Raw genomic sequence first — 26,094 nt, 5'->3', positions numbered from 1 at the left:
AAATGCCTAAAAGGATTTTTGAGGGGGAAAGGGGTGCGGGCACTTCTCTTCCAAAAAACCTTTTGGACTCTTAAGGAAGATAAGAGGGAGTGGTCCTTAAGAGCACATGGGTTTGCAACTCCCCTACTCATTCTTTTTATCAAGCTAAAATATTCCTCAGTTTCCCCTTCAGCCTGCTGTCTCAGATAAAGGGAAAAATCCCTTTCAGTTTTCTAAGGGCTCCTCCCTAGGTGGGGCCTGGCGGGCCCTTGAGGGCAAAGGAGCTTACCTTTCCAAGCACTAACTAATCAGCCCTATTTCCCTATCAGGTTACAAGTTTCCTTTTAGCTTCAGCTCCCCATAGTCTTTCAATGTGGAGGGTGGCCAGGAGCACGTGGCAGCTAAGAGCAGCACATGGACTCCTGGCTAGCCAGGTGGTCTCAAGCTGCTATTCTACAATCCCCTTAAATTCCTTTATACAAGTTTCTATCTCTCTCTTTCCCAAATTTTACTTTTTTTTGCCAAAAAGGATGGGCTAAAAAGGTACCCAGGGGCACAGGACTGACTGTCAGTCTGTGAATTTCTGTCCTTCTCCTCCTTTTGCCCGATGGGGAAGGTGATTTAAGTTTTCCCTACAGTTCTCCTGCATTCTCTTCTAATCTGATCTGGGAGGAGAGGAGTTTGTTTTAACTGCTCTAACTTTTACTGCAGCCCTGGCTCAGTCAGAGACAAGACATCAATAGTGAAAGATCTCAATGATTGTAATTCAAGCAAACTTCACCTTTTGCTCACTCCTTAAAAACCTTTTTGCACTTAAATCTAAGGGAGAAGATTCCCTCCTAACTTTGGGGACAAAGACAAACTCCAGAGTCCGACTGAAGACCTTTTACCAGACTCCGTATTTACGGATAAACAGAGGTTTTAGCCAGAAGGCGTTCATTGGGAGGAGGTGTTTCAACAAGAGTCAGCTCCTGGAATGAATTTACAGTTTCAGGAGTTCTTTCTCCCAAAGTTCATCTAACCAGTTTCCAAACTTTTTAACAATTAAAACCCAGAATTTGCCAAAATTTTAACCCTATTTCCACCGTAATTCCAAGTTAGCCAGCCAAGGAATCACGAGGAAAAGAGTCTTTGTTTCTCTAGTTGCAGCCTGAAATTTCTGGCTGCCTGCGTTTCAGGTTTTTTTTCTTCTTTACCAAAATACAGACATTTTACATTTTTTTGGACACAGACACACGAACATAGACAAATTCAAAACGTACAGAACATAAAACAGAAAACCAACAGTTTGGGTCAAAATTGAAAGCTAAACCGAGTCTCCACAGAGGAAAGAAAAATAAACCAGATTTCCTCTTTAGAGATAAAGGCCCCCAATCCCTCTCACACCCAAATACAGAAGAGAAAAACAACAGGGTGAAATTGAAGGCTAAACCAAGTCCCCTCAGAGGAAAGAAAATAAACCAGATTTCCTCCTTAGAGGTAAAGGCCCCTAATCCTCTCACACCCCAAACACAAAACAGAAAAAAACAACAGCATGGGTGGAATTGAAGGCTAAACAGAGTCCCCTCAAAGGAAAGAAAAATAAACCAGATTTCCTCTTTAGAGATAAAGGCCCCTAATCCCTCTCACACCCAAATACAGAATAGAAAACCAACAGTGTGGGTGGAATTGAAAGCTAAGCAGAGTCCCCTCAGAGGAAAGAAAAATAAACCAGATTTCCTCCTTAGGGATAAAGGCCCCCAATCTTCCCACACCCCAAAAGAGAGAAGAGGTATCCCATGCTTCCCCCCACTCTGCACACATCCTCAAGTGCAGGTTATCATGTTAACAGAGACCAGATGGCTAGCCCAGAACAGAAACCTTACCTCTAGAGGTCTAAAAACCAGAATTCTCCATAGACTGAAAAGGGACAAGTCAGCAAAGAGCTCATTCTCTGAGACCGTCACCCCACATCAGAGTCCTAGTGAAGAGGTTTGGGGTTGAGAGGTGCTCGACACCCCAAAGTACGGACACACCGAGTCCTGCCGAAAGAATTCGACTCAAGCCTTCTCAGCCAAGGGAAAAGACAAAGTTTATTAAGGGTTAGCCATGTTGGTCTGCCCCAGTAAATCCCACCCTTTGTGACGCCTGTTTCCACAAGCGGGCCAGATTCAACCTACTGAATTAGATTGAATCTGAGTGCCTTCATGGAGGCAAGATGGAGATTATATACACAAAGATTGTGGGAGGGATTGAGGGGTGGTCTGGGGTGACTAGAGGAGGGGTTTAGGGAGAGACTTGAGGAGGAGGCTAAGGAGGAGCTTGATGAAACTGAGATGAGGTCAGACTCCAGGGTGGAAAATAGCTGAAGGCTACATGGAGATATACAGACAATAAAGGGCTGGGATAACAGAGCTAAGGTATAGATATTTTGATCAGGATTAAGTGATCAGAAAACAGCTGGATAATAGAGGTTTAGGCTAGGCAGAGACTTGGGCCCAATGATAATGCAAGGCCCACAGCCTTAGGGGAAGCCCAGATCCAGTTGGAAGACTCAAGGAGAGTTCAAGGGGGCTCCCAGAGACTGTATTCCAGGTTCAAAGAGGTTCCCAGAGATTGTGCCCTCATCACTAGGAAAAGAAATCCCCAGGAGCCGGCCCTCTGAAGTGAGAGAAGGTGGATCGGGGGCAGAGACTCTCTGCTGAGGTCCGAAATCCTGTATGTCTCCAGGGCGGTAACAGGAAATACTGCCTTATCTCGCTGGGGCCTCCAAAATGTTATACCAAGAGCAAGTGAGACACTCCACACAGTATAAGTTTTAAATGGAAAATTTAATAGCCGGTGACCATTCGGGGTTCCACCCAAATCAAAAAAGCCCCGGGTTGGGGTAAAAGAGTAGTTTATATAGAAAATACAGGGTACAGAGGTTAATTATCTCTTGGAACTTACAGACCAGGTCACAGGGTGGGGGGTGGCACAGGGACAGATCAAGGATTTTGACAGGTTATTGTTAAGTGGGATAATCTTATTGACATTCCTTGGTGGAGTCATGGAGCCCCAGGGACATTTGCTAAATGCCAAAAGGTCTGAGTCCATTCTTTATTATGCAAACTGGGGTTTTCTCAGGGGTCTCCTTAGCAATAACTGATTTTCCAGTACCACACCATGAATACAGTGTAGGCACATACATATACCCCGTGTACACACACAAATGTACCTGTGCACATACCTGTACACTTGCGTGCACACACTTGCACATTTGACCGCACATACATTTACTCATACGTGCAAATTCACACACAGGCACATACGTGCGTGCAGTCCACACAGGCACACAATTCAGGCTCATGTGTACGTGCACTTTTCCTCAGACAAGTACACAGACTTTACACGCATATACACGTAAACTCACTTGCGGCCAACAGCCAGGAAGCTGCAAGGCAAGGTCCCAGGATCACTGCTTCTGCTAAAAACAAAACCAAACAGCCAAACAGGCAAAAAACAAAAATACAAAATCCACGCGGTGGAAAGAGAGTAAAGATTATTTGGCTCTTTGGATAATTCAGGAAACCAAGGGGACCCTGCTGGGAGACACGGGACATTTCAGGTGAAGACGGGAGCAGCCATTTCCTTTCCTTATTCTATAAGGGAATATTAAGAGAGAAAACCCAGGGATTCAGGAATGAATTCATGGACCCGAGCAGTCTTCAAGTCAAGTTGGCAAAAGTTTATTGTTACGCTTTACAGCGGGCAAGAGTTCTTACGAGTAAGAAATGGGAGGAGGAGTTTTGTTTCCACAGAACTAAAGGTGTACTTCCCCCTCCCCCACCCCAGCTTTAGCAGAAATCAGGCCTCAAGGTCGGTCAGGTGAGAGGTCAGAGGCTTTTTGAGAAGGCAGTCAGGGGAATTAGGCCAAACCAGGTTAAACCAATTCAAGCTTATCTAGGGTCTGGTCTTGGTCAAGAGTCCAGGCCTACTGATTTGCATAATCTGCATATGTTAAAGAGGCAAGGTGGGGGAAGTAAAAGAATATAGATTAATCCTAAACTAAGACAAGGAAAATCTAATTAACTTCATTTTTGCTTCTGTATCCTTATTATCCTATCTATACAAACTGTACAACCTAGGAAAAGCATGTAAAAAATAAAGACTGTAAACTAACCATTACTCTAGCAGGAGTGGACGGAATGGTTACCCCTGCTCCTGCAGCTCCATCAGTGTGAGTGTTCTAATAAGTACTATACCTGCTCCCTTGAGGAGTGGGATAAATGCCTTCTTCTGCCCACTCTGATCCAGAGTTCTTAGGGTGAGAATGTGCAAATCATGTGGCTTTTGGAAAGCCAAAGGAATAAGGGAAGCTCATCTTGGGCTTACTTCCTGTTCCTGCCTTGGGGAATCCTGTGATTTCCACTGTGGTGTTAAGAGAGTGACTACTTGGGATTTCCCTGGGGAACCCTGTGGTCTGTGTAACCTTCTTAAGGAGACATCATTTGGGACTTTTGGCCCTGTCTTGGGAGCTTCGTGATCTTACTGCCATTCAAAGGGGCTATCACTTGAGTCCTCCTTAGGGTCTAACCTCTAGGAGGCCCCATGATCCCCACAGATTAAGGGGGGGGGGCTACTACTTGGTAGGAAGCTTGGGGAGTCCTGTGGTCTGCGCAGCCTTCCTTGGGGATTATCAGAGGGTTCTTCCTTAGGACTTTGGCCCTGCCTAGGAAGTCCAGTGTTCCCCAAAACCCATTTCTCACAATTTGGGGAGGTCCAGTGATTCCCAAAACTGGTGATCCCCAAAACCATGATTCTCACATTAGGAAACCTGTAATCTAAAAGGGGACACCAGTATATCTTACGTAGGACATTTTGGAGTGATACATGTGCCAAGTGTGTCAATTAGTTGTTGTGAGGTGGGATTAGGGAGTGGTTAAGGAGTGGTCAGTTCTTAAAGGAACATGCACTTTTTGTATCTACTGCACAGGTAGTTTCCAGTTTCCCAGAATTCACTGGGAAATAGCCCAAGAAGGGGCTATAAGGAGGTGTGGTTTTGGTGGTAAAACATCACTAAGTCAACTAATGGTCAGGGTGTTTCAACGATTCGGCTAGCAGCTTCTGTGGGGGTGTAAGATCCACCCACAGCCAGCATCCAGAAAGCTGCCAACAGCACAGGTTCTTTGGATCTGCCTTAATAAGGAAAGCAAGGTGAAGGGGCTGACAAGTTTACTTTAATCCAGCATACAGACAGCATTCACTTAGTTCAGGGGCAAAAGCCAGCACCCTGAACTTCAGAATAAAATACAAACAAATTACAAACATCAACAGACAGACCCAATACAGATTCATAGTTACCAACATCTAGGTTCAGCCCGGGAGCTCAGAACAAGGGCTGGCCCAGAGTCATGAGAGCCACCAACTGCTGCAAGTAAGAGAGCTCCAAAAAACAGACAGCCAACCCCTGTTTTCTGTATCTCTTTCAGCGTCAGGGGTGAGTCACACATTTGACTCACCCAAGTGACCTAGAATCATCACAAAGAGGCGGACTTAAACCCATGTGGTCTAAAAGCCTCTGCTGTCCCAGACATGTAAACTAGGCCCTCCCTGAAGTTAGCCCTACCTTGGGCCCCACCTTAGTTGCCAATCCACACCCACATAGGTTTTACACCTAATAGGGGTTTGGGCCTGGGGCTCAGCACCTAGTAAGACTCAATCAAAGACACTGAATTAATCAAAAGAAAAAAAGGCCACACTCTTCAAGGGCACTTGTTGAACTAAGTGCTAAGAAGCCCATTTTGATTACCAACACACAGGGCTGACTGGAAATATCCAGGCTGTTTCCATCAATGTCTTGTTAGACAAGATAAATGCAAGGGAGTATACATATACTATGTCTAAGATACATATAAGTAAGGTCATTTAGTAAATGTCATTATGGCCCAGTGCACAGCCAATTAGCACGTATACAGGGAGTTGGACTAGTAAATTCTATAAGTAGGTGCAGCTAGCTACTGTGTCAGGAGGACAGATAAGTGTTTTGCTATGGCATGCTGCCCTTGAACTGGAGAGGGACTGCCTGAGACGGTATTATCAGGCTAGGGAGGGATGTGATTTTAGAGCTGGATGTGGTTTTAGAATTGGGGTGCAGGAACAAGCACTCAAACAGAGGCTAAGGAGAAATGTGATGTTAGAATTAGGGGCCAAGCACAGGCACCCAATCACCCCATCAATACCAGCCCTGCCCTCAGAGCTTGTGGCCTCCACAGGGGAGGAAAAGCAAGTCTACTTACAAATACAAGACTCACTAGCTGTGGGACCCAGGGCAAAGTCCTTAACCTCTCTGGGGCTGTTTTCTCCTTGAGAAAATCGGAAGCAATTCTGGTGGAGAAGGGGCCTCCCTCCCTGGCACCACCGCTAGCCACCTGTTCCTGAGGGCCCTAGGAAGAGCTGCATCGCCCAGACCATGGGTCCTGCTTTATAGACCAAGAAGCAACCACTGGGGAGGTTCACCCTGGCAGCTGACCCTGCCTTCTCACCCCTGATGCTCAAGCTGTTGGCCCAACGTCAGAAATGGAGATGGCCTTCAAGAAGAAGCCTGGCAATCTGCTTGGATCCTGCAGCCCAATGATTGGGCTTTGTTTGGGGCCTTTCCTGCTACCCTGAAGCCGAAACCTCCTCCAGCTGTGGTCTTCAAAGTACTTGACCTAACAGCAGGTTGGGGCCTGAGAGAGCGCCACCATCAATCATTGCTGAGGTTAAGAGAAGCCCTTTAGGCTCAGGGCTGCCTTGTCTGTGTTGTTTTCTTTCTGGAGCAGATAAGGAAGCAATGTCCTCAAGATTCCCGTGCCAGGCCAATATCCTGGCTTGAGTTCTTGTGGGAGATCTGTTAACCCTGGGTCCCTTGGATGGAGCTGACTGGTAGGTAGCCTGGTGACCAGCAACACAGGGAGTCCAAGTCCTCGCCTGGTCAGCCAGAAGACATGGACGAAGCAGTGCAGACCTGAGGCGGAATGGTAACACTGCCTCGTCAGTAGTCAGCAAAGTGCTTTATTTTCTGAAGAAGTTTAATTCTACACCTCTCTGGAGAATACAACTGGAATTATAAATTAAGTCACGCAATCCTGTTTGAGTCACTGAGTGCTCATGGATGATTTGTATTAAGCACTTCTTCTGTGTGGAGGCAAGCAATAAATGGCAGTCCCATGCCTGATTCCCACTGACCCGCAGGTACCTACCTTTCCATTGGCAGCCTTGGCCCATTTGGGCTTCCTTTGCTCATAGCTCCTCAGAGACATGCCAGGACTCTGGGAATATTTTCCTATTACTACTCTCCCAGAGCGTCTTCCATCCCTTTTACCTTCTAGAGGCTTCTAAGTAGCAGTGTGTATAAAATGCTGGATTTGGGGACAGGAAGACAAATCCTACCCAGACTCTTAATAGCTGTATGACCCTGGGCAAATTGCTTCGCCTATCTCAGCCTCACTCAGTTTCCTCTTCTGAAACATGGGCATAATAAAATCTCCTTCAGAGGGGCATTGTGAGGATCAAGCAGTATGTGGCAGAGGGAGAGGCAAGTCTTCCAACACCATGGAAATGCCAATGGTTCGGATATTCCTCTGCCTTTTCCATGTTGGTGATGCCAAGCTCTCTCATTCCGGTGCCCAGCACCTCATGGGCCAGGAGCTTTTTCCAGCGCAGGCACTGACTGCCCCCTGCTCCTTCCTCACTCAGGGCACTACATCAACCAACCAAAGGGCAGGAATATGACTGGACCACTGGCTCCTGTCCACCACGCACCATATAACACATTGCTATTGTCACAGAGCACATTCTGTAACGATCTCACCTGATTTTTCTGAGCAGCTCTGGGAAGCAGTGCAAAGTATGATCTGCCTTAACAAGAAGGAAACTGAGGCCTGCTTAAAGTTGGCCCGCTGGCCCAGGGGCGAGAAGGTTTTTAACCTGGAGCTTCTTACTCCCCGTCCACAGGCACCAGCAGAACCAAGCAAGGCCAGGGGGGGCTTTCACCTGTTCACCTGCGGGGAGTGGGGTGGGGAGCTCTTAGTGCACTGGATGGCTATGAAGAGTAAGAAGAGATTTTTGCAAGGAAACATGTTTCTGAAAACTGCTTGAAGATGCAGATTACTAGGAAGGCGGCTTAGTAGGCAAAGGCCTGGAATGGGGGACAAGACGAATGGGCCCCAGCTTTACCAGGGATGGTTTGACCTTGGACGTGTCCCCAGCCACAGCTTCCATAACTTTAAAGATGGGGTGGAAGAAGCTGAGTGATCTCCCAGGGCCCTGCCCTTCCTTACTATCATCTTCTGGTCTGGGCTAAAGTGGCTTGTGGCTCATCCTCTCCCTGGCTGGACCAAAAGAGCCTTGAGCTTGAACCCAGGGCCTAGGCCTGGGTCTGCTCTGACACCTTGGGTCCTCCCTCATGTGGCCTGGGCCCACTGGGGGATCAGAAAGCCCAGAAACCGTGGTGTTGGCAAGGACTCCAGGCAGTTGGGGTACATGGATGGACCTCCATCATTCTGGTGGGGGAACAGGGTCACCAGGCTCTAGGGGCAGCTGGCCTGGAAGAGGCAGACGAGGGGAGCCTGGAGTGCAGTCTAGATAGCACTTGAGCTCAAGGACAGCAACCTTGGGTGGGCTGGGACGCTCTGTCCTCAGGGGGTGTGGGAGGTGGACTCTCTGAGGGGTGCCTTCTGTACTCCCATCCCCTTCCCCTCTGCCCTCCCTCCTTCGAAGCCATGACCCCCAGCACCTTCAGTGGGAGGCTCTGGGCTGTAACAAGGGCCTGGGATTGTGTGGCTCACTGGAGCCCCGTGGGAGGGTTGGGGGGGGCACTTGCCGCCCCTCCCCCCCGTGCAGGAGAGCCCCCCCCCAGGGGAATGGGGGCTATGGGTGGGGCTGGAGTTCATTGCCCAGGCACAGGGACTCCCCAAGACAGGGCACCCCGGGGGGGGGGGGGGGCGGTAGGGCCCGTCACTCGGGACACCCTTTTACAGATGAGGAAACTGAGGCACGAAGCCTCCGCGCGGAGGTCGCGGTGGCCTTGGGCGGGGTCAGGGTTCCCTGACTTCCTGCAGCCGGTGTTGGGGTGCAAGGGCTCAGCAGCGCCCCGTCCTTCCACGTTCCCCACTTGGCTGAGCTCCCCGAGTCCGCGCCCAGGCTCGCATTGCTCCGCCCCCCCACGCCCCTGCCTGGAGGGCTATCGCTCCCTAACAAGGGCGGTCCTTTTCTGCTCCCCCCGACCCCGTCCCCCGCCGTGGGCACAGTCGGCTGAGAATGCCAGCACCGTGCCTGGTACACAGTAGGCGCTCAATCTGTGCACAGGCTGGAGTGGGGGGCGGTGCTGGCCTCGGTTTCCCCACACCTCGAGGAGGTGTGGCTCATTACGGGCTGGGCACACGTGGGGCACCAGCGGGGCTTGGCTGGCAGGGGGCGGAACTGCAGAGAGGCCGGAGGGTTGGGGGGAAGGGGGGAAGGAAGCCCGTCCCTCCCTCAGATTCTCTCTCCCACCGTGCCCGTGTCCTCAGGCCGGCCCCGAAGGGCGTGGACTACAAGTCCCAGCAGCCCCCACGTAGCCCGCCCCGCCCCGAGCGCGCAGAGCCCGCCGGGAGCGGCCTGGGCAGCAGGGCGTCGGGGGCGTGGCCGGGGCCGCGGGCGATCAATGGGCTTCGAGCTCGTCGGCGTTGCTAGGCGGCACCAGGGCTTCCTCCTCCTTCCCTCCCTTCGTGGGCGGGGGCGCGCGCGCCCGCGCGCGCTCCGAGGGCGGCTCCGCCTCCGCGGGCTCGCGACTCTCAGGCCGCGTCCGAGGCCGAGCCGGGCTTCGGCTCCGGGTCCGAGTCCGGGGCGTCGCGGAGGGGGAGGCCGGAGCGCGGGCCATGGCGGAGCGGGAGCGTGGCGGCGGCGGAGGGGGCGGCGGCGGGGGTCTGGAGGCCGGGGCGCTGCCGCCCGACGTGCGCGAGGGCCTGGCTGAGCTGGAGCTGGAGCTGTCGGAGGGTGAGATTGGGGGGGGGGAGGGGAGGTGGGGGCGGGGCCTGGAGGGGGCGGGGCCGGGAGGCTCATCCCCTCCCCCATAGGCCCCCAGCTGGGGCGGGTGGGTGGCCGAGGGCTTCCTCCAGGAGCGTTTTCGGGATCTGAGCGGGGTCCCCCCCCCCCGGGCCCCCGAGACTGGGAACTTCAGGGCTGTAGGAGGGGCTGCGTGTGCTCCCACGTGGGCGTGCCCCCCAGCGCCGCGCACCAAAGCGGGGGCGGGGGGGGGGGAGGGCGATGCACCTGTCTGTGGAGCCCTCTGCGAGGTTGGGGGTTCCACGCCCCGTGGCAGCCTGGCTCCCCCGGGGGGTTCCCCCACTCCCTGCCCCTGGTGCCGCCTCCCGGCCTGTGCATCGATGTAGTCTGTTGTGGGAGCAGGGCTTGCCCGCAGTACACAGTCGGTGCTCAATCAGTGCAGCTTTTGGGTTGGAAGGCTGGAGTTTGTTCTTGATGCTCCCCTTGCAGCAGCCCCGCCTCCTTCCTTGAGGCCCAAAGGAGTGGAGGCCGGGTCCTCTCTGAACCTCGGGATCCTCCTCTCAGTGGGCAGGTGAACTCTGGCATCGCTGACATCGCCTGATGGCTGGAGGCGCCCCAGGCAGGGCGAGCAAAGTTAGCCATGCTCAGGATCCCATCAGGCCGTGGCCCTTTGTGCGGGGGTGGGGGGCGGGGGGCGGCTGGGCAGCCTGCCCCTGCGGTGACTCTGGGAGGGTCACTGTGGAGAAACCGAGAAGCGCGCCCTGGACTCTGGTGCTGGAGCCGGCCTCCTCCCGGGCGCTGGGTCCGAGCTCTCCTCTAGCTCCATACAGGACCCGCCTCTTGGGTGACCGGCCCACACTCTCACGCCCGGGGTCCATGTCGCCGAGGCCGAGGCCGGAGGTGGCCTTGGAGAGACTGCACTGGGCCCTGGAGGGCGGGGGTGGGGCCTTCTCCGGACTACATGGAAGTCATTCCGCCTGGCAGAGCCTCTCTTGCCCATCCATAAAGTGGGGGAGTAATCGGGCATTGTAAGGACAAGGCTTTGCAGACATCCCAGGACTAATCCCCGGGGCTGTTCCTGGAACCTGAAGCCCTTGGGCTAGGCGTGGCCGGGCTCTGGGGCCCGGGGCCGGACCCAGGCTGGACAAGGAGCGGAGCGCCCCCCTCCTCGGCTGGGGACGATCGGAGGTTTGCGCGTCCTGGCGCCGAGTGAGACCGAGATTGGGGCTCAGAAGCCTGTGCCATGGGAGATCGGCAGTTCTGGAGCCCCTGCTTGGCCGGGGAGCCTCTTCGGACCCTTCCCTCCCGTGCTCTGAGGGCAGGCTGCATTTCTTTAACATGAGGGTATTTGGCTTTAAGGTGTAGTTTTTCTGGTTTCGTCTGGGTACTGTTCCCCCCACCAACACAGATAGCAGCCCCTCTGGCCGGTAGGAGACAGCCCAGGAGCAGTCCAGCCCTTTGAGCTCCTCTCGGGGTGGGTCCTTTGGACATCACCAGCCCTCCCCAGGGTGTGCCCAGCAGCGGGCCCCAGAGAGCAGTGCAGGTAGCCCCGGGGGTGGCCAGGTGAGAGGCCTGGCCTAGGCTTTGCCTCAGGCCGTCAAATGATGGTGATTGTCTAAGGTCTCAGTAGCTCTGATTCCGTCAGGAGTTTAGAGTTTTAGCGAAATGGCTGTTGGATATTGTGGTTCCCCTTTTCCTATCTGCTTTTGTTAAATATTAAGGGCGGCTGTCATTGCCTTCCGAAGGTGCGCTTATTCTGCTCCTGCAGCCTTCTATGCATTGCTGGCATAATTGGCACCTATCACCACTCAATTCCAGGTTTGATTTCACAAGGCGAGGTTGGGTTGAATCTGTGGAATTTTAACTCATAAAACACATAAAAATAGAGAAACTCTGCATTTGAACCTGCCAGTGAAGTTAACTATGGATTGAGCCAGTGTAGAGTTTTAATGTTTTAAGAATAGCACAGACTTCTGTCTTTCTGTTTGGTGGGGCATGGTATTTTGTAACTGAAATGTTTTCATCGGTTTTTTTATTTTCTGACCCACAGACTGGCCTAGTGGATGGGCCACAGGGCTTGAGGTCCCAAAGACTTGGGTTTGACTTGGGTCCACCTTCCCCAGCCCCCAGCCACGTGAGCCCTTGGGGGCCGCCATGCCACCCCTCGGCCCTCAGCCAGTGGGAGCTGGTGCTGTTTGTGTTCACGCTGCTTCTGAGCCAGGCTGGGAGTGGCGGGCTTCATTTACCGGCCCTCTAGTTGTTTATTCAAAGAGCTGCTGTTTCCTCTGGTTTCTTGCCTTACTGGCTCAAGTTCAGCCCTTTTGTGTTACCAAGTTAAAAGGGTCCAGTTGTTTCTTTTTGAGGAATAGGCGTTAAGGCATTAGTTTCCCCGGAATGAGATTTGTGGATTGCGTTGGTCCATTGTGTTTGGGGAAGGTGCTACCTACCTATTCTCAGGTTTGCTTTGGGTTCCCCACCAGCTAAGGGAAAACCTTTTTTGTGACAGTGGGAGATGCCCTGAGTCCTAGGGCAGGGCCCATCCTGTGCCTTTCAGGCTTGGCTCTGGGAGTCTTAACCCTTCCTGTGCCGTGGATCCTCTGGCCAGTCGGTCTACCAAAGTCCATCATGTTTTGGAAGCATAAATACCCAGGATTCCCTCAGTTCAGGCCCCCTGCCCAAGGTGGATGAGCCACTCTCTTGGGCCCTGGCCCTCCACATCTTCTCCTTCACAGCTCCATTTAGAAAGTCCCCATAGAGTCTGCTCATTTGTCCCTAGGGCTGCCCAGCTTGTCGGCCACATAGAGGGGCCCGTCCCTCCTTCCCCATCATACCTGTACATCTTCATTTCATGTTGTAGCGGATTCCCTGGCACATCATTGGAGTCTGGGGCACTGGAGACTAGCCTCCATCCCTGGATGTGTTTGGGAAGGCGCTTGAGGGGTAGTGACCCCTTTGAGGTCCCCAGGAGCATTGTCCTGCCAAGTTCTCCTTCTGTCTGCTTCTTGGGCCTGGCTCAGAGTCCTCCAGCCAAGAACTAGGGCAGGGGCTGCAGATAGATGGTCCATCCAGCGGTGTGCTGGCCTCTGGCTCACAGGTCGTGAGGCTCCTTTCTCAGGGGTGAGAGGGATCCTGGGTCTCAAGGAGGCCGGGACCCGAGCCAGATACCATTAGCATGAGGTCATTCATGAGCAAGAGGATTGGAAGAACCCTGACGACCTTGCAGACCAGGACACTGTTGGGCCCCAGCGACCCTGGAATCCCCACTTCACATCTCGGTTTGTTGGTGTGGACGGTCAGCAAAGGTGGCCCAAAGCCAACTCTGGGGTCACTTTGGCCAAGGAAGGGCATGTGCTGCCCTTGGTGGGGGGGGTACCTTTCAGGTTCACCGGAGCCAGGTGCTTTTTTGTAAACAGCAGACACACAATGAGGCTTTCTCTGATCCCCTCTGTCACTGTGGCAGCCTTGCAAGCTTGCGTGCGTCCTTCTCGGGTTTCTTATGATGTCTGTCCTATAGGCCTAGAGCATTCTCCTGAAGGCTTTTTGAGAAAAGAAAGTCAAACGGGGCAGTCCTTGCTGCTGTTTTTTCTTGTGTTCCCCCTCCCCTTCTTTAGTGGTGATAATGTCTTGGGGGTCAGAGGAGATAAGGGAAAGGATGATGACCTGAGTCGGAACCCTGCTTCTGACCCAGCTGGCTCCTCACATTCTGTTAAACTAAGGCTCAGTTTCCTCACCTGCAGAGTGGGAGGTGCACCTGGAGCAGTAGCCGCAGCGTCGCTCTGCACGCCTGGCGGGAACATCTGTCGGACAGGAAGCGTCTTCATTTCTGGTCTTGCCCCCTTGGAGAAGGCTTATTGGCTTTGGTACCATCAGCCCCTGGCCGGCCACTTCTTCAGAATCCTGGAGTCTGGGGATGGGACAAGAGCTCTCGTGACCTCGGGAATCCCCACCTACCTCCCTGCAGCTTCTGCACGCTGCTACTTCCCCTTGGATGGAGTCCTCGTCCTGGGGAGTCTGTGCGTGATGCGTCCGAATGGGCCTCAGTGCGGACTCCGTTAATCTGCCCGTACCATCGTCCGGGTCAGTCGGTTAAACCTTTCCCAGGGACGTTTGGATCTGGTGTGGCTGCCTGGCCCATGTTGGACACCTTTGGGCTCATCTGACTCTTGCTCACAGAGGAGCAAGCAGGCCAGAGATATAGGACTTCAAGGTCACGCAGGGTGCCAGATGTGCTTGGGTCCTTGGACTCAGTCCATCATCTGCACTTCTTTAGAAGCTTACTGTGGCTAGGAAGGGCTAGGGACCATGCAGGGGATTTCATTGGTATTGAGGGAACTCTCTGGTGAGGAATCTCCCTCCACCACTTCAGGCTGGCACCCTCTGCAGCTTAGCTTTGTTAGAGTGGCCTGGGGCACTGAGAGGGGAGTTGATTTGTCCAGGGTCCCACCGCCGAGGTGTGCTAGGGCAGGAGCTAAACTCAGACCACTGCATCCCACTGCCTTCTACCCAGAAAAGTTGCTATAAGTTATACATGTAGTAGTTAGAAAGCAGTGGAGGGCACTTGCATCAAAGTGGGTCAGACAGTCTTCCTGTGCTCAGTTGATCAATATCTAGTAAGCGCTTGCTGTGTGCCAGGCACTTAAGCACTGGGGATACAAAGAAAGGCAGAATAAAGTCCCTGCCCTCAAGTTACTCACAGTCTAATGATAGGAGACAGCATGCAGACAGCTTGTTCAGACAAACTAGAGACAGGAAGAAGTGGAGCAACCACCAGAAGGCAGGAGGGAGGGCATCCCAGGCAGGAGGCACTGCCCGAGACCATGCCTGGAGTTGGGAGATGGTGGCTCTTGGAAGTATTTGAACTGCCCTTGAATGTTGCTATTGGAGATGAAGGAGACATGCTCCTGGCTAACTGTGCGCCCTCAGGCCAGTCACTCTACCACCCTCCAGTTGGACCTTGGAATCCCTGAGTCTCTTTTCCTCTGAGTTCTGTCACGCTCCTTTCAGCAGACTCCGGAGAAGGCCAACGCTGGCAGCAGCTACATCAAGAGAGGACCAGGAAGGGGATGAATGTCACCTTGGCGCTTGCCTGGTCTGAGCATTCCAAGACTGTGACATCCAATTCTGGATGAACAAAACAAGTGTTTTATTAAGCTCTGTGCTGTGCTAAACACTGCACAAACATTGTCTTATTTGATCCTCATGACAGTTTGGGGGGGTAGGCGCTACTGCTATCGTCCCCATGAGAAAACGGAGTTAGGTACAGGTGAACTGTCTTGTCCAGGGTCACCTAACTGGGAAGTGTCAGAGGCCAAATTGGAACTCAGATCTTCCTGACTCCGGACTCAGAGCTCTAACCAGTGAGCTGTCCCTGTGTCCTAGTGACCGTTAGACACTCTGTGAGCCCAGAATTTTTTCTCGTATGGTGATATGTAGGAAGGTACAGGAAACAAGGCCAGCAGACCCATGGGCCATAGCATCATGAGCTGGACTGAACCTTAGGGGCTCTCACCTGAAGGGAGGCAAAGTTGCCAAGAAGTAGATCGTGCACCTGAAGGAAGCAGGCTCCCTCGGGTGGGGGTGAGTTCTGCCTCCCTGGAGGTCCTACAGCCAGGCCTCAGCAGTCCCCTGGACCACCTTGGTGGGCATGCAGTCTGCTTGGAGCTGGGTATCCGCTCTTCATCCAGCTCAGAGTTCCTGAGAATACCGACCACTGACTTTGGCAGCAAATGCATCGGAGAGTGAATTAGCATGATGTCATGATGACAACGATGAAGTGAAAAACCTTTGGAGTCATTTAACATAGTAAGATTAGGCTCCAGTCCCCATAAACCTTGGCCCGCTGATTTGACAAGGGCTCCTAATGACCTATGAAGTGTTTATTTGGGACATAAAAAACACGTGTGGGGTTAGACATTTTTACTAAAAAGGGAAGTTAGCAGTCATGAGGACTTCCCACCTTGTTTTCTTCTGCTGGTGAGGGGGGCGGGGATGGCTTTGGTGGCCTTGGTTTCCTTGGAAGCCGCCCAAGGACATTTGGACTAGCATTTCTTGTCCTGGTGCCCTAGATTGCCACAGCCCCTCCCCTAACTGAGTGCAACCTTCCAGGCTTACTCTCTGGCCAAGTCTGTTCCTGTTTGGCCAAGCTGATGGTGAACCTCTCAGATTTAGGTGGAGCCTTGGCAGCAGCTGTGACCTATTGTGAGTGCTGGCACATTTGGTGGGACCCACCAGAGCTTGGAGGTAGCACCACTGGCCCAGGAGGCCACTGGGCTGCCCCGCTCCCACAGACCTAATCTTGCTACTCATAGCTTCCTTTTGATGAATTTGACGAATGAGGTTTGACCTCACACTTTGGGCATCTTCCTCTGCCCTTCTGGTGTCCTGGTGCATGTGGTGTCCATGGGTGCACAGTCACCTGGGGACAGAATTCTGTGGTAGGTCTAGGGAGGGGCCAGCGTTCTGCTCTTGGGGTGGGGGCATCACTTCTAGTTGTGGGACAGTCACTGGGCCAGATGTGGGGTGTAGGAGCAGATTTCAGGCTTTTGTGTGAGTGGGATGTGGAGAAACTGGGAGCTCCACACCTTTGGCTCCCCCAACTCCATTCCCTGGAGTGTCTGCCTTGTCCTTCTTTGGCCTGCTGAGGTGCTTCCTTTGGAGATGGGTGTTGGGGCCAGAAGACTGACCAGAGCCCCCTGATTCCAGGCTGTGTTTGCTCACACTTGGGCAGTTGTCTGCAGAGGGGCTGGATGCCAAGGCTGGGGCCTCCCTCTCTGCGCTTGTGTCCAGTGTCTGGCACAGTGTTTTACAAACAGACCAGAATTCATGTTAGCTTTCTGGTATTGGTTGTGGTCAGGTGGTGAAGGTGTTTTCGAGGGTCATGGCTCTAGGAACAGTGAGCTGAGAGTCATCTGGTTCTTTGAGAACTGTACAGGGAAGGGAAGGGGCAGGCTCTGTGGTGTTTGGCTTGGGGCTGGAAGGACAGGGCCTCCGTCTGTCTTCTTTCCCATGGGAGCAGTTGGGTCATGCTGAGAATGCTGACATCTGGGGGTACCAAAGGAAAGCTTCTCCCTGGCCATCTACTCCGAACATTGGAAAGCCCAGGCAGCGCCTGGACTTTTCTGTCCCTGAAGCATCTCTGAATGTTGCCCCGCCATGGTGGGGCTTCTCCATTTGACAGGCACTTCCTCCCTTACAGGTTCAGGTTACCAGAACACATCTCTCCGCCAGCTCTAGCTTGGTCAGGCACCAGGACCTTCCCTGTTTCTGAGGTTTAGCCCTTCATGAATGGTCTTTGTCCTTGGGCACAGGTACAGTCCAGGAGCTCCTGAGCAGGGCACCAACATGGCAGACACAGAGGCAGGGAAGCCCGAGTGGCTGAGGCCAAGTCCTGGCCCAGTATCTTTTCCACACTCTATCTGAGTGACTCCCTCTTGTTAACTGCTGGGAGGGCGGGCACCCCCTGAAGCCCTGCATTCTAACCATGCAGCATCAGAAGCCAGAAAAGGCTCTGTCCCCCGAACCAAGATAGAGCTTTGAAAAAATGTGTTCAGTGTTGTTGAGAATGTCTTTTTTTTGTCCAAGAGTGTCATGACTGAAGGGTAGGTGCAGGCGTGGCCATACTTAACCTTTGCTGATGTTGCTTCTTTAAACCCTGAAAACCTCACCTTTTCTGTCCTCCCAGTGTGTTGTGGTCATCTGCCGAGCGAGTGTTTCCTGTGATTCAGGTAGACAAGGGGAACGGTGAAGGCCTGGCAATGGCCATGCTCTCGAAATGGGATTCTCTGCAGAGCCTTCCCTTGGGCCCATTGCCAGTGGAGACAGAGCCTTTAACCTTCCGGGTCTTGTTTACAGCCACAGGCTGGAGGCATCCTCATAAGTTGTTGATATCTGCCTGATTTCTAAGTCCACTTTCCAAGGAAAACGCTGAGTATTTTTTGTATCTGCATGGTGCTCTAGTCCAGGGATGGTGCTCCCTAGAGATGACCACGTGCTAGAAAGTGGAAAGCCTCCTTTTCCTGGAGAGTGGCTTGGCTGGCTCGAGGTCACTGCCGGCCAGCTCACCTGCTGCTGACCGGCAGGTGTGTCTTGGACCCTCTGGGAGGCGCCTTTGGCACCCAGGCCTTCTCCCTCCAAGTGCTTGGCCCCAGGGCTAGAAAGCTGTTTTGTTTTTGCTTTCTTCTCTCAGTTTTCCTAACAGCTCTCTCCTGCATCTGTCAGCCTCTGTCTCCTTTGCTACACCTTCCTCTAGGCCATGCCCATGGTTGGGTCCTGAGTCCTCTTCCCTTTTCCTGTGTGATTTTGCTGGGTGATCCCAGTGGTCCCTGTGGATTCTGTGAACATTTCTAGGTTGATGATCCTAGCCCTGATTTCTCTTCTGAGCCCCAGCGTTGCATCTCCATGCGCTCACCAGACATCTCACGCACCATGGATGTTCTTTCAACATCCCAGATTGGACTCAGTCTCTTCTACCCTGAAGCATCCCCTCTTCCCAGCCCTTTCACATCCAGTTTGTTGCCAAGGCCTTTCCATCTCTTGTATCCATCCCCTTTGGTCGTCTGACCCTGCTCCAACCCTGGGGCAGGCCCTCCTCGTCTCACACCTGGACTGTGGCAGTAGCTGCTGGGGGTGGGGGTGGGGGGTCTGCATGCCTCAGGTCTCCCCTGCTTCTGACCGTCATCCATTGGGCCACCCTAAAAGGGAGTCACTGTTAGCCCCCTCATGCACATGAGAAGACTGAGGCCTCTGTGAAGTGTCACACAGCCAGTGTTGGAGGAGGAATGAACTAGCGTCTTCCAGGGCTGCGCCTCTCCTGGAAAGCAGGCCCTCCTGGCTCCCTTCTTCATTTGTGTAGGTCTTTGGGGCTGTCTGATGAACTCCACAGTATAACTGTCTTCAAGCGTGGAGTGCTTGGGGACCCCTCCTGGGGACGGTCATCAGTCCAGCTAAGGCTCCTGGGGCTTGTCACCTCCATTTACACTGGGAAGAAAGGCCGAGTTTTAGTTAAAGGGAAAATAAAGAGATCTTTTTGTCCCACCCGGGTTCCCAGACCCCCTGAAGCCCCAGCGTAGGGGCTCCCGCTTTGGGGGTAGACTGTCCTCTACAATGAACACAGTGTATTTCATCAACCACCGACTTTGGGGGGTGGCTTCTGTCTGCTTGCGAGCACTAGCTGCACGTGTGAAATAATCGTACTTGGGCTGATTTCACCAGGGTGCCGGAGCAGACGTCTTTGTCATGGACAAAGGGCCCTAAGTTTGGCAGCAGATAGAATACTGAACTTAGGGAGGTCAGAGCTCCACATAAGCTCTGTGACCCTGGCTGGGTCATTTTATCACTCCGGCCTCAGCTTCCTCATTTCTGAAATGGGGATCAGACTAGCAGCGACCTGCAGGTTTGGTGTATGGGTCCAGCAAAGCACTGGAAAATGTTCTCCGTAGTCATTAGCCCATCCCGAGAACTCAAAGCGAACCACAGGGGAGACACCGCTTTCTCTGATGGTGCATGTTCTCTGCGCAGGCCTTAGCTCTCCTTGGGGCTGCATGTCCTACAACCTTCAGTGAGTCCCTAGTGTCTGCAGAGCAGAAGCAGCCTCTTCCTGGAATCCAGGGCCTCTGTCAGTTGTTTCCTTAGGAGGCGGGCTCTGGTCCAGCTCCTCCTATGTGAACTTTGCTTGGACTCGAACGCGCTGCTCCCTTGTCTCTGCCCTTCAGGCATTTTTCCTGCTGCTGGGCCCAGTTTCTTCCTCACCTTTCCCTCACCTCCGTGACAGCTGCCTCCTTCGACCTCCTGTGACACCGTGTGCCCAGCCTTCCTTTGCCACTTAGAACATGGGGCCTCTTTTCCAAGGTGGCTCCTCTCTCCCCAGCTGGGCTTCGGGCACCTGAGAGGAGGAGCTGTCCACCCCCCACAGCCCTAGGTAAGTATTGATACCGTAGTGTGTTCTAGGGTCCATCTCCAACACGGTAAGAAACACAAGACTTGTCCTGCTCTCCTTAGGGACCACTTGCGTCTTTCCTCAGGAAATTAAGGGCAGGTCTGGCTCTCCCTGACTGACCATGGGGTGAGAAACCATCCCTTGGGGAGTGTTGGTTCCTCTCCCAGCACAAAGCTAAATGATGGTAGGTAAAAGAGAGTTGGGGGGGGGGGTGCGGTAACAGAGAAGAAAGGGAGACCAGGGAGCTCTCACCTCACCCCCAGCCTCTCCCTTTTCGGGTGCAGGAATTAAGGTTTTGATATTATTTATTGATTTGATGAGCACACCTTTTCATCTTTCCAACCCCACTGTGCATTACTGAGACCTGATAGTTTGTCTGGCAAACAGAAGCGTGTGGTGGGGGGGGGATTTGCCTCCTCCCAGGTGACTGATCGCTTAGGAATTTAGGAGTCATTAAAGGTAGAAGGAAACTCAGGGAGATCCAGGCCCATCCCGTCATTCTCCTGGTGGGGAAACTGAGGACCTGACAAAGTACCCTGGTTTGGGCTGCGAATGGGACCTCAAAGGAGCCAGGTCCTCCGCTGAGGCCAGTTGGGAAGCACCTGCTATGTGCTAGACACCATGAAAAGGTGAAATGGGGCCTGCCCTCAAGTAGTTTGCCTTCTGTGGGGAAGCAGTGTGGCCCAGCTCAGAAGACTGTGTTGGAGAGACTGGAGAGGGTGCCCTGGCTAGCTGGTGGGCCTGGCCTGGAGGCCTTCGGAGCTTTGTGGTATCAGCTGCAGCATAAGGGCTGGGTCTTTGTGGCTAAGTCAGGGTCAGGGAAAAGTCACTTTTATTTGACCTTGTCAAAGCAGTTAAAACAAATGTCAAGCCCTTCCCAGGCCCAGCCTCGTTGGAAGTCCAGAGCTTCCACCTGGCATCGGTTTGCTCTCCGGTCATTTTCCCTCATGTTCACGATCTCACGCATCAGAGCTTGCTTGTTCAGCCATGTGCCCCCATCCATGGACATCGACTTGCTGTGATCAGTATTTTAGAGGGTAGTAGGACATTTCTTTTTGTCAGCACCTTCTTTTGTTGGCCCATCTTCTGGCCCATTTCCAGACTCTTAAGCTGCGGTCCTGAGAGCTCACTCTGCTTCCAGAGAGCAGAGTTTGATCACCCCACCCCCATCCCTGGGCTGAGCTCTGCCAGTTCTGGCCTGAGTTTGGGTCAGAGGGGGAGTGGATGGCACTGGATTTGGCCCCTATCCAAGGGATCTCCTTTGGTCTGAGATTCTTGGTCTTGTTATTCCTCTGCAGACTTCAGACTGGGCTGGAAGCTGGAACTGAGAACCTGCTTTACTCCTGGGGTCCAAGCCACACCCACCACTGGTGGCTTTGAACTCACTCCTCTCTCCCTATATTGCCTTTGGGCCCTCCTTACTCCAGAATGCAGATCCTGGGCACAGGTGCCCTCCTCTTTCTGCCCTGGATGTGTCACCCAGAAGTGGGCCACCAGAGTTGGCACCTGTGCCTGCACACAGCACCCGGATATGGGTCTGGGACCTCCTTTCACCCTGGTGACTGGCCTCTCCCGGTGTGTGTTCTCAGTCTGTCTCCCTCAGCCTACCTGGGCTGGACAGATGACCGAGACTCTATTCTGGTTTCGCCATGCAGATTCAGCATGGTACAAGCACGGTCTAGCTCTTTTTGGGGGAGCGGAAGGGGAAGCTCCTGTTGCTCCTCTGCTGTCCTGGCTCCCAGATGCAAGTTGTTCTAAAATTACTTTTCCCTATTACATCCTCCTTTTCTACTTTCAGTAAATCAGAATGACTCTGAATTTCTTTACACATAGAATGATTTTTCTTCCTGAAAAAAACAGGTAACTTCCTTTCAGGCGATATTTATACATTGATTTGTCTTTCAAATGCTTATAGCCCAGACTGAAGGCCTATCACATTGGTTAGAAGTGAGCCTACTTTGGCAGGGTGCTTCAAACCCATCCTGATGACATTCAAATCTTCCAGCACTCAGGCAGACCTGCCATCTGGGCAGTGTTCTCAAGTTGGCAGTGCCCACAGCAGCCTGGGGAGTCTGCCAAGCCTGAATTCTCCTGTTTCTCCTGACTTGTGTAGCAAGATGCAAGGCTGCTGGGCTACCTATCCAGACTTGTCCAACTTGAAGCACAGCCTGTTTCCTTTCCCAGTGTCAAAGGAGCCTGGGAGACATGGTTCTTTCCAATGCCATTGTCCCTGTCCTTGCTAACTATGCAGGAGAGCCAGAGAGCTCTTCCCCTGTTTCAGTCCAGGGCTTGTTTTGGTTGGAAGGACGGGGCTCTGAGGTTAGAGGGAGCTCAGCCTCCAGTACCAGAGGGGCCTGGTGCTTCCCCAGACCAGACGTTGCTGCTGCTCCCCCGTCATGAACACCAGTGGCACTAGTGGTTCCCACCCAGGCCACGAGGGAGAAGCTCAGCTGAAATTTTATGGGTTTTTTTTTGGAAGCAATAAGGGTTAAGTGACTTGCCCAGGGTCACACAACTAATAAGTGTCTGAGGCTGGATTTGAACTCAGGTCCTCCTGACTGCAGGGCTGGTGCTCTATCCACTGTGCCACCTAGCTGCCCCCTGGTTTTATGCTTTTGACACGTGTTTTAGTCTGAGTAGGCGTTGACTCAAAAGGAGAATTTGCGACCCTCTTGATTGATTTTTTATAAATATGTGTGGATGTGGATTCACCAAACAGTTTTGGTTCAGTGCCAGCTGTGCCAGGCACTGGAGATATGAGATAAAAGCATCTTCTCTCCCATATTGTTGTTGTATTTGTCCTTTGTTCCCAAAGAGGATCATGACATCAGGGAAATGATGACGTGACTTGTAGTTGACGTTGATTTGAGTGAGGGAGGGCTGTACAAGGTCACCAGCCTCACTTTCTCTTCCAAAGCCATCTGGATCCAGTGGCCTGGTATTCACCAGGATGGCTGGAGATGACCTGGGATGCACTGGGGGACCCTGGTCCTTTCAGGCTAAGGTCTTTTCAGGTTCTCATCAAGGGATGGCTCAAAAACTCAAAAAAAAAAGTTTGATTTTTTTTCTCCCATATATTTATCATCAAAAGAAAATACTGTGGTTTTAAACTTTTTAAAACCAAACCTATTACAAATATGAAACCATACAGAACAAATTTCTACATTAGACGTTCTGAAAAAAAGAAAAAATGAGAAAAAGTGAGAAGAAAAAAATGCGCTTCAGTGTTCCCTCTGTCCAGCAGCTCTGCATGGAGGTGGGTGGCAGGTATGTGCATTGGTGTTGTGGTGGCTCCTCCTGTCGATTGGCCTTACCAAGGCCTTGGTCTTGTTGCTCCTGTGCCCATCAGCCCGTGGGAGCTTGGCTTCAGGTCGCTGGCAAATGAAGGAGCTCATACGACCTCTAGGGGCCAGGTCTTGTTTGCTGATGACAGAGGGTGGCATCTGTAGGAGGCGCTCGGCCTGCAGGTGAGCTTCCCAAGTTCTCTGCTTTTTTCTCTGGCCTTTTGTCTGATTCCTCAGGAAGACACTGGGTCATCCCGAATTTGCGAGCCTTTCGCTTGCCCACGCCTGCTCTTCTTCCTTTGAGAGGCGCTGGCAGACAGGTGAAGGGTTCTCCTGTCTTTGGTTCCATCTTAGCTCAGGGGTGGGGGTGTCCTCCCTGACGCTGGTGCCACTGACTTTTTTAAAATATGCGGATTAAAGAAGTGTGTAGAGTCTAGTCTTTCAAACTGTGATGGGTTATTTCTTGTGAAGAAAACCCCCTGCTCAGCCTGAAGGTGCCCCACAGATGCACATGTGACTGTCCTTATGGATCCTCAAGTTCCATACCCTTTCCCAGATGAGGACTCTGACCCACCCAGGGTCACTGGAGAGTGAACAGCCAAGGGCTGTCTGTGGCAGGGATGTGGGGATCCCAGACCCGGGGCTCTGCTCTCCCATCCCAAGTCACTGGTGCCCGCCTTGCTTGGGAGAGACACCCCCAGGTCTCTCGAGCTGTCTTTGCATCTGCAGGCTGTCTGGCTGTTATCCCTCACTCTGGCTTCGTGATGCCCCCTTCCTTCCCTGTCACATTTTCTTCATGCTCACAAGTCAGTGCAAGAAACATGCTTTGACCTTTTGGCATCCAGGACCTGGCCCCCTGCTGCCTCCAGGCTCCTCTGAGAGTGGGGTTTCCCCAAACCTTGCACCCGCACAGTATCCCTGAGAGATGTTTTGCTAAAAGGCTGGGCTTTGTGTTGGGGAGCAGCCAGGGAGCCTTGAGGGCCAATCCAGCTTCCTTCCATTCGGCTCTTGGCCTAGCTCCCTGCTGACGGAAGTGGGGGCTGTTAGTGATGTCCCCAGCAGACTGGAGGCCTGGGCCAGGCCACCGGAGGTTCTCAGCTTTTTTCATCTGAGGACCTTTTCACACTCTTAAAAATTATTGAACCTTTGTTTATATGGGTTATATTAAGACGTCTTAGTTTTGACCTCATGGCCCCCTGAAAGGTTCTGGGGGGACAGGAGTCCCTGGACCATACTTTGACAGCCCCCATCCTGGGGCTTCAGGGCTGGGGCAGGCTGGGGACTCTAGGAGGCCCCTTCACTTTCATCAGCAAACGAACATGGAAGGAAATGCAGCCACTTCGAGTTCTGGCTTGGCTGGCCTTTGAAGAAGCTGCAGATTCAGAGAGAGCAGAAAAGACCAAAGATGCTTTAATGTCCAAAGGGAGAAGCAGCTCGGGGTTGGGGAGGGGGTGGATGAAGGGCAGGGGCCTTGTGGGGCTTTGAAGGGCCTTTGCTTCCAGCTTATGCACCACTGCGGGAAAGAAGCTGCGAAGTACTTTACTTTTTAACGCCTGCCCTCTTGGTGGCACTTCCAGCCTTCTTCAGCTCTTAGTCTTGGTGGATTTTGTTTACTCACCTTCAGTAAATAAAGACTTGGAAGGTCTAGGACTTGTGCAAAGTCAGGACCCTTTGAGCCCTTCTGATGCTCAAATGCAGTAGGCAGCCTTCACATCAGAACGAAAGTGTTGTTGGTTTAGCGCCTGTTAAAAGCCGAGACTTGAGCCTGTAACTGTGGCTTACGTTATATGTCTTATTAAATCCCACATGTACACAAATGTTCCATAATTTTAGGAGGAAAAAGGCAAATGGCGAAGGATCATCATGAGGGAAACTTGTTTCCTTTGAAATAGAGCCCGTCGACTTGCATTTGGTGTCCACGCTCTAGTAGAGGCCTTGTGATAGAGGAGATGTAAGGGGCTGGCCCTGGAGGAGACTCCCCTTCCTCTTGCCCTTGCCAACTCTGGGTTCTGGTGCATTGGCGGAGGGGCTTACACACTTGGTCAGAAGTAGGGAGGAAGGGTGGCACTGTAATAGAATGTAGGCCTAAAATCAGTTCTTTGAAAAAGAAAGGGAGTGTTTGGACTAAGACTAGAAATGTCAGGTTCCCTCCTTTGGTAATGGAGTTCTTTGTATCGCCGCCTAAATGGATTTAAATCTATGCTTTATGTAGAAAAGTAAGACCTGTATGCAGAGAAGGTTACATCACCTCCAGGGAAGTAAGGCCAGGACAAGTGAATTGCTCCTCAAAGAAGCAGCCCTGGGCACCTTGGCATTGTGCAAATGAAGGCTCCTCGCCACCTTGCCTCTTCTTTCTCGCTTCTCTGGGATGGATTCAGGCCTAGAGGAGCTTAGGCATATCCAGTGTCAGCCCTTTCCACGCCTGCTGGTCCAGATGGTGCAGATGATCTTGTGCTCCCCCTAAGGGGGGGGAGCTATAGGAAGGCCAGAGGAGTCCATGTGGTGGATCGCCCCCCCACCCCCCCATGACCCTGCTTCCTGCATTGCCAGTTTTCTTAGGCCACAGCTCCATTGTAGCCTTGCATCTTCCCCTTCTTTCCTTCCCTCCCTCCCCTCCCCCCCCAACCACCTGTACCTCTGCCAGCTCTTCAGGGTGATTGGGGAACCCATTGGCAGCCACGAGCTTGCTGGCTATGGGACCAGGCAGTTCAGGAGAGCCGGCTGCAGGACAGACAGGGAGGCTGATTCTGGAGCCTGGACAGTGGCATCCAGCCTGGGCATGGAGGAGCCCCTCAGGGCAGAGGCTGACTGAAGAGCCCTGCCCCCTCTTTTGATTTCCTTTTCATCTTCAGTGTTTCCCAGACTTCCTTTCTTGACCAAAGAGGAAAGAGGAGCAGTTAGGTCACCTGT

General features: G+C 52.7%; 1 protein-coding gene across 1 annotated transcript in view; it reads left to right on the top strand.

Annotated features, from left to right (window-relative positions):
- Positions 1-9,839: 9,839 nt before the first annotated feature.
- Positions 9,840-26,094, top strand: part of DIP2A (disco interacting protein 2 homolog A) — a 117,499-nt gene continuing 101,244 nt past the window's right edge. The window contains exon 1 of the mRNA XM_036766992.1: positions 9,840-9,957. Within this exon, the coding sequence (XP_036622887.1) occupies positions 9,840-9,957 (118 nt within the window). The remainder of the gene's footprint in view (positions 9,958-26,094) is intronic.

The sequence above is a fragment of the Trichosurus vulpecula genome, chromosome 7, assembly GCF_011100635.1.
Source record: "Trichosurus vulpecula isolate mTriVul1 chromosome 7, mTriVul1.pri, whole genome shotgun sequence".
NCBI lineage: Eukaryota > Metazoa > Chordata > Mammalia > Diprotodontia > Phalangeridae > Trichosurus > Trichosurus vulpecula.
The sequence above is the reverse complement of the archived record's forward strand: the minus strand, read 5'-3'. Positions and strand labels throughout refer to the sequence as shown.